The sequence below is a fragment of the Phoenix dactylifera genome, chromosome 7 (genome assembly GCF_009389715.1).
Source record: "Phoenix dactylifera cultivar Barhee BC4 chromosome 7, palm_55x_up_171113_PBpolish2nd_filt_p, whole genome shotgun sequence".
Classification (NCBI taxonomy): Eukaryota; Viridiplantae; Streptophyta; class Magnoliopsida; order Arecales; family Arecaceae; genus Phoenix; species Phoenix dactylifera.
In genome coordinates, this window is record NC_052398.1 from 11,372,597 (window position 1) to 11,388,993 (window position 16,397).

General features: G+C 36.4%; 1 protein-coding gene across 1 annotated transcript; it reads left to right on the top strand.

Moving 5' to 3' along the window:
- Positions 1–308: 308 nt before the first annotated feature.
- LOC103719517 (ASC1-like protein 1) lies at positions 309–15,430 on the top strand. The gene is made up of 6 exons (XM_008808808.4): positions 309–678; positions 4,602–4,813; positions 4,910–5,065; positions 11,277–11,462; positions 14,696–14,880; positions 15,171–15,430. Exons 1-6 carry the CDS (start codon positions 541–543, stop codon positions 15,200–15,202), a joined length of 909 nt encoding a protein of 302 aa, XP_008807030.1. The 5' UTR covers positions 309–540; the 3' UTR covers positions 15,203–15,430.
- Positions 15,431–16,397: the final 967 nt, after the last annotated feature.

Here is a 16,397-nt window from a genome sequence, read left to right on the forward strand (position 1 = left end):
CTTGGATTTCTCTTCGAACTCGGTCAGAATCAACCAATTTGAGTTTTGAGTACGAATAAAATTTTTTTTTTCCTTCTGTAAAAAAAAAAAGAAAAGACCCAATTTATAGCCTAATTCATGATTTTATAGGTCTATTTGCCTTTATACTGTTAGATACGAAATGCTCACAGCCCTCGGATCGAGGAATCTTTGTCATCCAAGAACATTGGGGCACATCGCCCTTCTTTCATCCCTAATGCCATAAATATTTCGACTTCCTGAAATCCATCATGTTCGTTCTTTGTGCACTCGCTGAACTGGACTTCATTTATTTGTAGAATGGTATTTATATTTCACTACTGCACGTCAGAACTACAAAAAAGCGAATGAAATAAAAAATGGACAAATAGTTGTCATTTGAACTAGCATGCTAGACAAAGAGGGATCGTTTTCGCCTCCCAGACTCGCTCTTCCCCGATCCCATCGCTCTGGATCGCTCGAATTTTCTCCGTCCCTCTCTTCGATCGGCGTCGCTTTCTGTCGATCGCGTGTCGGCTCGAGATGGGACTGGTCGAAGCCTTGTTTTCCGTGGATTGGAAGCAGGAGTCCTACCCTGTCTACGAGGACTTCGTCGCTCTGCCCTTCTTCGTGCTCTTCTTCCCGACCGTCCGGTTCTTTCTCGATAGATTCGTGTTCGAGGTGTGCTTCGAGCTTCCCTTTGCTCGGTTTCATCAGTTTCCCCTGCTAGAATAGCTTGAATCGGGCTAGATTTTTCTTATTCCTGTTTTGCACGGAGTTTTTTCCTTAAAAATCCCATTTTTAAGTTGTTAGTTGGATGAGTTTTTGATTCGGAAAACTAGGTTCTTGTATTTTGGGCGGATGGATTAGTTTTTTAGTCTTTGATCTCTTTCATATGTGGTAAAGTCTGGTATTTGTAGCTGTTTTGGTCCTGCGGGTATAGCCCTGATGTGGTAAAAGTCGAGCCATTTGGATTGAAGCTATCTTGACTAGCAGCAAGTTTTGTCGGAAGTGGCTTTAGGAAAGCGAGTAACCTCTTGTATTCTACTTGAGGGGATGGGAAAGATGATGAGTGTTCAGTTTGTTCTTTTTCACCGTAGATTGGAGCGAACAAGATAGCAGGAGACACTGAGATAGAAGTAAAGGAATTCTTAAGTAGTTTCTTTCTTCTTCTTCTTCGTTTTGCAACTTATGAATTTGACTAATTCTCTTTTCAAGTCTTTCAGATGCTTGCTGCTACGAAAGAAGCCTCGAACTTTCCAATAGAATTAAGAGAGTTAAATATTTCATGTTGCTTGGATATTGTTTCTCACCTTCTCTTCACAATATTTCCATGACTTTAGTTATTTTGATTATTGATCAGTATGCTGGTCTTGAATGTATGCTTTCTGTTGTAGAAGTGAAATATATCAGCGGGCTTGTGTAGGCTTCCGAACATTTATGAAGAAAACAGCTTATCAATTATGTTTCACTTTTAAGGAAAACACGAGGGAGATCTCTCTGCATATATGCTGTGGTATACACTGGATTCTTAACTGTTGGTGGCAACTGATATATTTTTGTAAGAATACATGAGTAATATGCACCCATGAGGTTGAATTCATAAAGTACATGTAAGAATGGAAGTCCAGAGTTGGATATGGATTCATTCAGAAAGAGTAATTCTAGAAACAACAAATTTAACAAAATCCTGAAAACTGTGATAGCCGACGATAAGGTTCTAGGATGCTGATTGAAATGGTCTGGCCTATGCGTAATTGATTAGAGGCCCTTTTGAGAAGAGGAACAAGTATATAGACAGAGGACAAGGTAGGATAGGCCTAAGATTAGGAGGTGAAGCACAACATATGACAGGGCTAAATTTAGAGTTGTACCTCTACTAGGATATGCACCTGGTGTGCCACCTGGTTGCCCATCAATCACTTATAGTCTTTTAAGACAAGGAACATGGCTTAGCATGTGTAGCATTGGTTGCCTTCTAGATTTTCATCAGTTTCACCTGCAAACACCGTTGCCTAACCTGCCACATGCTTCTTGATGCATTCCATGTTTTTGTTTGTTGAGTGGTGCTGTTTACACGTTGATGTGATTATTATCCTTTTGTTTTGTTTCATATAATAAAAAGGCTATACATAAAAAATTGCCACTTTTGTTGTTTAATGACGTAACTTTAATTTCAGATTACTTATTGTCAACTTCTATATTTTCCACTCCCCCCCCCCTAAACTATGAGTCATAAGGTTACTCCTCTTAAAGTAGGTATCTTTCAGAAGAAGAAATGGCAATTGGAGTGGTGGAGTCTTGGGAATCTGAGGCAGATTAGCACTGTGGTTGGTTGGAGACTCTTGCTTAGGTTGGTGAAGTGGAGGTTTAGGGGGTCAAGATGTGTTGAGAAGGCCGCTGAGAAGACTTAGAAGAAGATGTGGAGCGACGATGAAGGGAGGGATAAGGAAAAATAGAGGAAAGGAGAGGGGAGAGGAGGAAAAGGAGAGGGCACTGTAGGAAGAGGTAGGGTAGGAGGAGGAGAGGAGACAACAAGGATGGGTTGGAGAAGAGATAAGGGGTCAAAATGGATTTTGCATAGAAAAGTTATTTACTTTACAAATTATGTTTCAAAAGATAATTTTAGCTTTGGGCTAGACTTAAGCTGCTTTAGGATCAGCCTAAGCCGAGACAGGATTTTATCTAAGCTTAAATTTTTGTGCATGGTATGGTCTAAAGCACAAGTGTCCTTGGCCCACATCCAGCCACATTGCCATTCCTTATTGGTTAGAAAGAGGCTTTGCCCCTTGTATTAGTTGGATGTTGATCACTGGGAAGAACTATGAAAGTTTCTTACTCAGGGTAGTATGAAAGGATCTACATTGTTCTGCATGTTATAAAATCCAGGCTTGTCATTTCATTTCTATCAAGGATAACAATTTGGACACCTTTACTATTAGTGAGATGCTGAAAAAATAGTGAGTAGTGATTTGTTTGTGAATAACTTAAGATTTGTAAAGTCTTCACACGTAAACTTAGTGAGCTTTGGTAGTATCTAAGCATTGTAATCGTAGGGTTTGAAATTGTTATTCTATAGAAGTATGTGGATATTCTGTTGTTCATTAGCTATTAATGAGGAACCAGCAAACTGGATGTGAAGTTAAAAAGTTTTTTAAAAGTGTCTTTTGGTGGCATGTGGAACCTTTTACATGCTATTTTACAAAATATATATTTGACCATTGAAAGGCATGACATGTATTTTTAATCAAAATGGTTGAATTCAAGTGTTCTTTTTGGGTACTTGATAACATTGTAGCTTGTCATCTTTGTGCTGGTCAGGGGCTGACACCTCGTAGGAATGGGATGATATGTGCCAAAAAAGTTAAGACATGCTACAAAATGTTATTATTTTTTAAATTTTTTCCTTGTGATCTAGGTTACTTTCAAACTTTGATTTCTTTAATGTGACAAGGAGATATGTTTTGAGCTTTCAAAAAGAAATTTTGACCTTCCAAACCAATTTAGCACCTTGATCTGGTCAATGCACAGAATGTATGAAATAACACAAACAACATATGTTATTTAAGAGAGATCTTTCATTATGTTAAAAGATGTACGTTAATAGGAAGAGACATAATATAAATAAAGAAAACACAACAGTCCTCATCCTCATCCTACTCATCATCTATGTTGTCCTCTAGTTTGCAGAAATTGTTTGTTGATGACTTGCTTGTATATCCATTGTCAATCCTCTATTAACTAGCCGGGCTCCGAGGAATAGAAGCATGGTCTTCTGGACTGACAACATTGTGACCTTAATCATCAGTTTTTTCTTTTGCCGGGGTGGGGGGGAGGGAAGAAGTTGCATTAAAATTTTATGCTTTCTCTTTCTTTTGACATGCCTCCTTGCTTGTTTTTATCACCATTTGTAGGGTCTCGGAGCCAAACTTGTTTGTCCAAAAGGTTAAACATGCAAACTCTGATGCTAAATGATGATTCAGTGCGTTGTACTTGATATTATCAGCTGATTCCCCTTTGAACCAGCCTAAACTACTATATCCTTGAACCTAGGAGGAAGATTAGTGCATTTTTATCCTCTCTAATCCTTGCCAAATGAAGCTTGAGACATGTAGTGCTATCATTAGTAGTTTTGTCACCAAGACCTTTATCCACTTTTTTTCACCCTTATATTCTCCCCATCTTTTGTTTCTCAGTTACTTTCCAGTTCATCCGGATAAACAGGAGGGATACTCTTCTTAAACAGTAGATCAGACTCCAGAGTGGTAAATGAATTTTAAGGGTCTGTGCATCCCAAAACAAAAAAGAACCAAAAATATGATAATACCTACTTACTATATCATTTCGAATATTTAGCCATATGTAGAATAATATGACTCCATCACTAGTTGTGAACCACTGGTAATTATTAAGCCATACAGTCATTTGAACTGGTGTGTATGAATGTTGACTGATCTAATCAGTGCTGAGATTAAGTGAAATTTCATTGAGGATTTGGTGAGTGGCACATTTTATGATTTACTGGATTGTTGTTGCAGTTTCTTATGTCTTTGTTTCAAGTCCTGTTTGCTATTTTGGGCTACCTTTTTCTTTGGTTGATGTAGAGGTTGGCAAACCAACTTATAGGAAAGGGACTGGAAGCTAATGAAAGGCAAAAAAGGATCAACAAATTTAAGGAGTCAGCTTGGAAGTGTGTTTATTTTCTTTCAGGAGAGCTGCTATCTCTGTCTGTTACATATAATGAGCCGTGGTTCAAAAATACCAGATACTTTTGGGTAGGACCAGGAGAGCAGGTTTGGCCAGATCAAAAAATAAAGTAAGATTTACATAAATCCTCTTCTTCTCAGTTAACTTTGTGAGGATAACATTTTATTTGTATGGAAATCTAATGATGCTGTTTCATGTTTCTCAGGTTTAAACTCAAGGCTGCATACATGTATGCTGCTGGATTTTACACCTATTCAATATTTGCGCTGATGTTATGGGAGACAAGGCGGTCAGACTTTGGAGTGTCAATGTCTCATCACGTGGCAACTGTTGTTCTTATAGTCTTGTCATATATATTCAGGTTTATCTCTGTACTGGATGTTGGTTATGAGCCATGATTACTTTCTATTATCATTCTTGCTCACCAATCCTGTCTATGGAACCATGGTGTGCTGAGGTCAAACTCATGGTTGACTGTATTTGCTATATTTTCTTGTTGTTTAGTGTCTTGGAGTGTTCTATTTTTTTTTCAATGTTTATTATTGAAACTTGAGGGTCAAGTATAAAAGTGAAACCGTTATCTTACTAGGGCTTAAAGCCATTTGTGTTTGTTTGCATCTTTGTGTCAATGCACAGTTACATAGGACTCGTTTATGATCATAAGGCAGCATGAAGGTTGTGTATATATTCTTTGTATATGATAAATGCATGTACATTATATATAATGATACATGAAGAATATAGTCCATATTCATGTGCCGATGTGCCATACTATGTAATTTATTCTAATACAACAGGCAGGCATTTATATGGTATAAAGGTTGGAATAGGAATGATGGCGGATTGATGCAGAGACTTTGGCCACAATAAAGATGATGTGACAGAGTAGAAAGGAATTTGCCAAGGTTCTAATAAGCAAAATGAAAATAGATGGAACTTGAGTACGTACGAATAGAAATAGAAATGAGGTTAATTGGCATTAGAAGCACAAGCTTAGCAGATGGGTGAAAGCCATACACGTGTGTTGCTGGTGAGAAAGCAAGTATCATCAGAGTAGTTATGGAGAAAGTATGTACAGCAAGACCATAATTGTAGAAGTGTCATGAAATGGAAGAAAATATGATTGAATTGCAATCAAATGTGATCCAACCCAGATACATTAGTGATTGCATAGATGACTGATGAACATCTGCAATGGGGAACTCAACAATATTACATTGGTACTGATTGTGAATCAGCTTAAAAAACCATTGACAGCAAAGCATGCTGGTTGTTAAAATCAAGCTTCAAAAAGCTCGACTAGCTGGTGTGGCATGGGGCAACCTTATAACACTGAATGTAGATGGACCTGCCTCTTTAGATGTCAAAACATGGTGAAAAGGGTTAGTAAGCTCTCAAGGTTCTCAAGGCAGGAATCTTGAGATGCTGCATTAGGTTTCAAGTAGGCCTAGTTGTGGGAGTTTGATGCATGTGAGATGAACGTTGCCAGTCTTAAAGCTGAAAATTTCTCAAGGTAATAAAGAGAAGGCTGCTAGTGCAGGCCAATAACCGTCACTACTAGATACGAGTAACATGGAATCATGATATCAACTAGAATATGAATCATGACTGGCTGTACTATGATCACAAAATTGTTGGTTATTGCAAATTTCTCCCTATGGTGTTGCACTTGCTTTCTAATATTTCTAGACCTTGCGCAAGAGTTATTTCAGCCATTTTCCCATGCTTATGTAATTTATCAAAATTGATTAATCGGCCTCAATTTACACAGCTGTGTCATTTAGTTTTATTGTGTTTGTCTTTTCTGTACCTCTTTCATCTTCATCTTAGAGCCTCTCTGTGTTGCATATTCTCATGTTCTTCTTGCTCCTTCCTCTGATTTTCTTCTTTGTTTTCCCTTCTTAGATGAAGCAACCGAGTGCTGTTCTCTGCCCCTTCTCAGGTGACCTAAATGAAGCTGACCGTCCACTCCTTTATCTTGATTCCAATGTCTCCTTTAGACAGAACACTCAGACACACATTAGCCATGTCCCTCTGTCTGAGTTTTTATTGGACAATTCAGGACACTTAGACACACATGCACTGTCAAATTTTAAGGTGGGTCTTGCAGAATTACGAGTTGAGAAATGCCAATAAATAAAGAACATTTGTTTTGGAGGCCACTTGTTTATGTATCAAGTTGTCCCAGAATTAAAATATTCTGTATGTGATAAAATTCATATTTTGGGATGACTTGATGCATAGGTAAGAGGTCTTCAACACAAGGTTTTTCTGTTTGTTTACATTTTACACCTTGTAGATCATACTCAGTGGTTTATATTTTCATGTTGAAACCTTCATCTTTGAATTTGGCAATGTGTGCAAACTCCTCCTTTTCCATCCTGTGTATGATATATATAGCTTGTACATCGAGATGTATTTATGTAGTTACATATGTATATATGTGTGTATGTATAAGGTAGAGTTATTATAAATGCAGGATGGAAAGAGAACTTTACACCTATTGCAAAATTAATTAATGGGGATTGCAAAAATGAAAATCTAAACATTTGGATGTTATTTATATTGCTATTTTTTTTTTATTGAAATTTATAGTTCTGTAATGTATATAAGAGAATAATATGTTTTGGATACTCCTTGCTCATGCCTAAAATGTGAACAATGTGGTTGTTGGACTTTGCATGGATTGAGTTGTGATATATATATATATATATATATATATATATATATATATATATATATATATAAAATATAATATCAGAATTATTAAATAATTTAGCTTACCAACCAACCTTTGGTATTGTCCTACATCCTCCTAGAATGGGTGCATTAATTGGCTTTACTCAAAATAAATCTTTTTCAGTAAATAGCTTGGTAGCATTTTATTTAGTTTTATCATGTCTTCCTCAATCATAACCATAATCATCATCCCATGTACAAATTATTTGGAGTCTGCTTTATGGATCCCCATTTCCCAGGAATTCCTTTTTATGGATTCCTTTGATGTTATTGAACTTGGACCTCTTTCATAGTTTGACATGCTTTTTATGATTTGCTGTCAATCTAGTGCCAACCTTCCAACTTCTTCATCCGGCTTGGGATCAGCATTGGTGAATTTGGCAACTTCCACTCCAAGAAAAAAAGATTTAGTGTTATTCCAATTCCTTGAGAGAAAATGAATTCCAACGAACTTTTTACTTATAGTAACATTGCAAAGTATCATAATATTACCAATATTATACAAGCGTAATGTGAGTTGAGGTATTGTGCTTGTTGAGAATAGAGTTATTAACAACCTTTTGAGTCCATATATTTTCATTACTACAGTGGTTTGACTTTGACTGAATCAGGACCTTAGTGATTGTTTTTTCTTTTGGTGGAAGGAGCTTAGTGATTGTTTGAAGCCATAAATTTTGCCTTGTGCGCTTTATTTACCTCACTCTTGTATTCAAACCTTGGTTTCCCGTAGACATCTCATTGTTCTCCATGAAGAAGTTTTCTAAAGTTGATATGATGACTGGTCTGGATTGACATTTGTTGAGATGAAATCTCAGACTCAAGCTTATCTACTAGGTAAAATGATTCAAATGAAACTACACTTACATTTATGTATATTTTTGCAGCAAATATAATTTTCAATCATTCTAATGCATTGTTGTGATTATGCTTCAATATGTACTACCATTTACATCCAATAACATGTTTTTCCTTTTGGATGAGCAACAAGTCTCCAAATCTCATTTTTGTGGAGTGCCTTGACTTCCTGTTCCACTACTTGCTTCCAGGCATTCTGAGTCAGTGTTTGGCCAGAGACTTGGGAATAGACATGGAAAATAATGAATATGTAAAATATCAGTATTTTGCGCTCGAATTATCAAAGTAAATGGGATTAAATGGGATGTACTTTATTTTTTTCTTTCTTTCAGCTCTACGAATATGAAGATCCATGGGAGTTTTAATCCCAACAGTCAATGTTAGAGAAGATTGATTTTTTTTTTTTATCTTGGTTGAGTGTTTGGTTGAATGCAAGTTTTTCTATAGTAGCACGTATCTCCCTATACCGGATGTATTGTATTGTATCGGTACCGAACCGAGACTTCATATGGGAGGCCTACCAAGTCTTAGTATTCCGAGCCGACCCTTGTACCGAGCATACTGACACTATACCAAGATGGTGTTGGTATAAGGTCCAATACCAAGATATGAACCTTGGTTGAATGGGTCTTGATTTAAGAAGCTTGATAATCGTGGGTGTATATAGGAAGCTTCTTGGTTTAAGAAGCTTGATAATAGATATGACCCCGTACCGTACTGGTTCAGTACCAGTATCCGGTATGGATGGCGTACCGACACTCGATATGCCAAAAAAAATTTCGTACCGTACCATATCGACACTGTGCTAGTGTGGCACCGGTACGGGGTCCGATACAGAGACGGCGAACTTTGGGTACAACACTTAATCTAGAGATGAGAAAAGGAAAGCGCTTTAGTCTCTCGACCATGAAAGGAGTTCTTATTTGTTCAAGAAAAGAAGGGAACAAACTATAAGAACGTGACATCAACACTGACAAAGCTTTTCCAATCTGGGAACTGTAATACTTCTACCTTTTTAATTGCAAAAATATTTCAAGAAAAATGCAAATAAATTCTGTTGAGCATCCACTACGGATAGCTTTAGACAAACATAAACATCCAAAACTTCTGGTGGAAGTGAAAACAAAGATGAGTAGAACTCTTTATGTGGACCAACCACTTAGAATTAGAATTTAAAACTCTGAGTTGAGGCTCTAAAAGTGAGTACCTTGAAGTGAAACTGAAGGAAAAGGCCTTAGGGTGTTTGCTTACACTGTTATACATCTGATTGAGGCCTGCCTCTCCATGATCGAGGCATCCACTTAGAAGGGAAAAGAGCTGTCTGAGTCTTCTTCCACACTATATGCACAATGCATGTGATTGATTAACTGGAATGGTGGTTAAAATCACTTTCAACCAGATTTTCCTTTTCTTTTAGCCTGACTGGACAAACTCTAGTTATGGTTGACTGGGACTCTCGAACATCTCAAGCTTTGCAAGTGCCTGTTGTGTATGGATGACATCTTGAGTTCTTGACCAATCAATGACCATGGTGCGTACAAGATGCCAGAAAGGTTTTCTTGGTCATCCATTGCTGTGTTATTTATAAATTAAAAGTAGGTTTTAGTGGGTTACATCAATGGTCCATTTAGTTTTATTCTGAATAAGAAAATAGTCCATTGATATGCACGAGATGGTAAAGCCCCTTTGCATCAGCCTTACTGGATTTTGCAAGTAGAACACTGCATGGATAGAAACCATTATATTCCCACACTTGGATGTTATGCTAGTGAATAGGGGCCTGATCATCAGTTCTCCACTAATACTTACAATTACTCGCGGTTCACAAACAGATGATAACTGTTAATCCATAAGCATATATTTTACATTTATCCTTTAAATTTCTCACGAGGTGAGTATATTAACTTAACAAACTATCTTAGTTAATTGCTAATTAACCTATTTTGCCATGTTATAAGAATTCTTCAAGATATCAGAACTGATACCACTTAATAAATTGTCTTCAACGGTGAAGACAGATTTTTCTTTTCTTTTTTTTTAAATTTTTTTTATTTTTTTGAGGAACTGTCTTAGTTAATTGCAAATTAACCTATTTTGCCCTGTTTTAAGAGTTTCTTCAAGATATCAGAACTGATGCCACTTAATAAATTGTCTTTAACTGTGAAGACAGCTTTTTCTTTTCCTTTTCTTTTCATTCTTTTTTTTTTTGAGAGAGAGAGAGTGAGAGAGAGGGAATGCCCACCCATGATAAATTGCTGTGGTCCAAATATTTGGGGCAGGGATGCACCATCCAGGACTTGACACCAGAACCTCACTCAATAAGAGTAGAGGTGTGACCCCTAGGGTACTACCGATTCAAGGGAGTACAGCAACATCAAAAGTATGAATGTGTTCATCATAAGGTATCACCATCATTGCGTTGGTTGCTAAGGTAATTACAAAAAACAAATTCTGGTTTCACTGAAATTATTGAAATGTGCCTCTTGGACTATAATTTCTATGCCCATTTTGTAATGATCACCTCCTCTAATTTATCAATCTGAATTGCTACAAGCACACAAGTTTTGTAAAGTATCAATTCTATGACACAGAATTAGTGGACTTGCACACAGACAAGCCAACACTAATCCACATTTAATTTGTGGCTGTATTATTACAGACAAATTCTTTTCTCAATTTGTTTTATATGGCATGACATATAACCATATGTATAACCATGAATTGCCAAACGAATAGCAGCATTAGAAAGACAACTAAATTTTTGTGCTACAAATGAAAAGCATAGGTTTGAGAATTCATAAAAAGGCAAATAGTAATTACTCTAGCAAGGTTTCTGTTTGGAACCTTGTCTAAACCATAAAAAGTTGATCTATTTTCTTTTCCTTTCCGTTTTTTAAGAAATCCTTATTCTTGTTGCTAGTTAATAAGGTTATGTTTCTTTTGACATGAGACTGTTTCTTATCTTACCCCGCAAACAGGTTTGCTCGTGTTGGATCAGTTGTGTTAGCCATTCATGATGCAAGTGATGTGTTTTTAGAAATTGGGAAGATGGCCAAATATAGTTCTAGTGAAGGGCTGGCTAATGTGTCGTTTCTTCTTTTTGTTGCTTCATGGATTATACTTCGCCTCATATATTTCCCTTTTTGGATCCTCCGAAGTACAAGGTAAATATGAGTGGCTCAATGTAGGTATTCTAAACTGCATGATTTCAGTACTATCACTGTCACACACAGCAGCAAAAGGATGAGCCATTTAGGGCAGTTTCAATGCATCATAAATGGATAAATGGATTTATAGTTCATTAAGATTAGCAACTAAACATGATGGGTTGAAATTGGATATTGTAGTATATTTTATTTCAATTCAAGATAAATCTATCTTTCTCTTTATTAATCTATTTTTTAAGAATTATATTTGCAAGGACTTATTACAGTTGCAATGTGCTGCTAAGTATTCCTTTCAATGAGCATTTTTATCTAAACTTCCAACTGTTTACTGTTTTTATCTATGGTGCCAACTGTTTACTGTCTCAAACTCTGATCGGTTTGGTTTCAAGCCTCATGAGTTTTGATTCTTCATATAGTTTGATAATCTATGATGACAAATGACTTAAAATTGAATGACTAATAGCACAGACTATAATAAAATAAGGTTATAAGGTGGAAAAAGGGTCATATGGGGAAGAAACATAGCACAGACAAATCCCACCATAGTAACAAGTTGATGGGAAGGAGATAACATGTACTGTTAAAATTAAGAGCTCAGCTTATGTGGCACAGTCCTTATCATGATGATCCAAGTCCATCATCTATTGTTTGGTATGTCAAAGGTAAAAATTGGAGCATCAGTCACCTAGTCCAGATCTGTCTATACTTTCTTATATTTGAAATATATTTTAGGAATTTTAAGTGGTCCAAAATTTTCTATTTAACTTATCGTAGATTAATATTTTTGGGGATCTTAATTAGAGTTAAATAAGTGGGTTGGTCGCTGATTTACTCTACGACAATCACTTTCAAAGTCCTAAATTGCTCATAGAAGCAACCCTAAAAGCAACATTCGCCCTAGTGATGTGTACCACCCCTACCGAGCATACCGTACTGCATCAGTACTAAACCGAGACTTGGTATGGGGGATGTACCGAGTCTTGGTATGCCCAATCCCGTACCAAGCATATTGAAACTATATTGACGTGGTACCAGTACAGGGTCCAGTACTTAGATTGTGAACCTTGCCTAAAGGGCTGTGGTAAGGCCCTATTTTCATGCATTAAAAAGGCACTACATACACCCATACACGCACACATATATGTATGTATATATTTGTATTATATTATTGAGCAAGATTTAAACCTTAGACCTCCTCCATGGGCAAGCCCTTGGGGAGAGGTGCTATCCAATTGAGCTGGCAGTTGCTGGCAAGAAGGCACTATATGTTGTTTTTATCTCTCTTTTTTTTGGCGAAAGGATTGAAGGCCAGGTTTAGCGAATTATTCTCTCTTGGTCTCACATCTCCGCACTTCTTCTGTTCTCTTCAAACTATCATCTTTGTTGTTGTTATAGGTCTAGTATGAACCAACTTATTTAGTCCGAAACCCTTGGGAATCATTCCTTCTATGTTTTTCTACTACCAAAGCCCTAGGGCACATTTAGTGGTTCTTTCATTTGTTCTCAAATCCAATCAAAGCCAGAACAGAAAACAGTCTAATCAGCCCGTAAATCCTTCCCTAGGTCTTCCTGAGCATTGTAGGTCATCCCTAGATGGTCTTGCATTAAATTTGGTATTAAAAGCATAAATATCCAGATCTATTACTCCCATCTTTTCTTGATCTCTTATCTTGTCTTCAGCATGCTTATGCACACTGAACTCAATTCTTGGTTTGGTGCCTTCATTCAAGATGTGTTGGAGCATCAATTAAGAAACTGAATTGACAGGGTTTCATGTTTACAAACATCAATAGTTGCCATGAGGACAACTTTGGATGCAATTGCAGCAGCACTACATGTTGAAAAGATCTTAGAGGTCAAGCTGCAGTTCAAGAGTCATGAGGTGAAGAAGCTAAGGAACTATTGCATGAAGGGCCTGCAATTGAAACTTTCTTATGTGAAGAGCATATCATGCAAAGATGTTGAAGTTGAATATTTATCGACCGAGAACCTTGCAGGTTCTGGTCATGATCCATCTGGCATTTTGAAGGCAGAAGAGCAACCCAATAAAGAACCATATGAGGAGCACACAGTGAGATCATATCATAACTCTGAAGTCAATCATTGAGACTGGACAATATGTGAATTATTTCCTTGTTGAATAGATGGATTCATAGACAGTCTTTGTCTAATGGATGATCCATATCTTATTGATTGTTGATTAGAGGTCACCAGAACAGCTAACCGGCAATATTATAGTGCGAGAATCCTACATGGACCTCTATCATCGTGATGGTGGAATGACCTTCATGTCGTTAGGAAGATCTCAGGGCGGAGATGCTTACAGTGGAAGGTAATGATGAAGTCAAGGTCTTAAATCTTGTAACACAATTCTTATCATGATGACTCAGGTCAATGATCTGTTGTCTAGAGCATTGAAGGAACAAAATTAGAACATCAGTCGCTTAGATGGGCTATATTAATCTTTAAAAAATGGCTTGATTAGAGACTGAGATTTAGAGTTTAGGTAGGTTCTATGAGTATTAATTATATACGTGCACATACACATATACATACACATACATATACAAATACATATACATATACATAGAGCATGTGTAAAGTTGTCATACTATGTACTTCTTACGAGCAAGACCACACAAGTTAGCTGGTGCTTAGGTGAGATCATATTCAACCATATCAGATATTTGCCAAATAGATATACATACATATGCACATGCACATATACATAGAGAGCATGTGTAAAGTTATCATACTATGTACTTCTTAGGAGCAAAAGAACCCAAGTTAGTTGATGCTTAGGTGATCATATTCAACCCTATCAGACATTGGCCACTCTTCCAGAAAAACATATACATGTTAGGCTGGGCATAGAATTGCTGAAAGGGCATGTTCTCTTGAAAAAGGCCAATAATATTTGATTTTTTACTTTGGATATTTTTGTCATGTTTGATATGGCATCTTGGAGAGTAATTTCGAAGTTATCCAGTTCTACATTATTAACTCATAAGGTTAAGTGAATGATTTTCTTTTGCACAAATACTAGTGGGTACATTATTTTCATGGCATAATATCGATTTTTTCACTATATCATTTGTATTTTTGCAACTAATACTAAACTCTCGGATTTGATATCGAATCAGTTGATTCCATTCTATCTGGAAGTTTTGTATATGAGTATGTTAAGAACATATAATCTCATCTCTCATTTCTTTGGCCTGATGTGGCAGTTATGAAGTTGTATTGACTCTGGACAAGGAGAAGCACAAGTTTGAAGGACCCATATATTATTATGTTTTCAATACACTTCTATTCTCCCTGCTTGTTCTTCACATTTACTGGTGGGTTTTAATCTACCAGATGCTTGTAAGACAAATCCAGTCCAGAGGACATCTTGGGGATGACGTTCGGTCGGGTAATTGCTTTTTCTGTTGACGTATTTGCAAAACACATCCACCAAATGAATGCCCACACACATGCACATACACAAACTCACAGACATCTGACCTTCTTATGGTAGATTCATAAAGTTAGTGTTTAAGTCTAAAATCTTTCTGTTATCATTAATCATAGCATATTCTGGTCTTTTAAAATATCAACTTTATAGCCATTAAGTCCAACATAAATTTTCATGTTCCATTCTTCAATGTCCCAATGTACTTGGAAGTTTTTCCTATCTATGTCATGCTTTTTTTTTCAATGTAGATTCTGAAGGTGAAGAGGAACATGAAGATTAACTTGGGAAGACTGTTAACTCTGTACTCTTTTGTAAACACCGAATTCACTAAAATGTTATGCTTCATTATTTTGTTTGTTGCTATTATTCTTCAGAGGGCTGGCGAGTGTTGGAAGGAGGATCAGCCTGTTCTCATTTTTTCAGATTAACCTCACAACTATACTTGTTGGGACTTTGAAATAAAGGGAGAAGTTCTCTGTTAATTTATATAATAAAAACTTTGCAGCAACTCTGTGATTTGGAAACTGGGCATTACCCACTTCACAACCGAACTCACCCCAGCAGTCTAGCAGCAGACAGACTATATCAAAGTTTTCGGTTAGTGAGTTAATAATAACCATAGTTTCGTTAACATAGTATCCCCAAATGACAAATCCCTCCATTGCTGTTATTTGATGTTAGTAATAGAAACAATGGCCATCACTAATACAAATACTGCGTGGATTAGAAATATTTAAAACTAAACTAACGAGTCATAGCGTTCGATGTTTTGCCATTGTAAACAGAGGTGGTTGAAAGTGACTGGAAAAATTAAGACATATTTCGCTGTCATAAGTTCAAGTTCTACATATAAAAATTTAAATCCAAAAGGGAATGCATATAATCATAAGAAAAAAGTGATGCATAACGTGACAATACTGGATCTCATCTAAAAAGGTTAGTTGGAAAGTATTATTTGGATTCTTTGATTTTGTATTAGTATTCAAGATCTACCTAGCGAATAATTGATATGGGACTAAACACATGAGTCATCACATATTTTTTCCATTTAAGTCCTGATGTTCTTGTCAGGAGTTTGAATCCATTCAAATCTAATCATAAACACCACGATTGGCTCGCTCCAATAAATTAGTGTTGCACTGTTAGCTAGTCCATATAGTTTATGGGTCAGGTTAACTCTGATACCATTTGTTACATCCAAAATTCGAAATATGATATGGCTGTGCTACTGAGCGGTACCACCTAAGATAACACGAAACCAATATTATATTTAACCTTCAAATTCATCACAAACAAAATATAATAATTTGAAGTCTAAATTTATCATTCATTACATAAAATCAATATTAGTTCAGAGCGTCTAAATCCAACATCAATACTAAACTCATAATTCTTACTATTCATAAAATCATAAACTACAATTTCATAATCAACTGAAAAACTAAAGTTCTGCTTTGCTATATAGATTGCCAAGC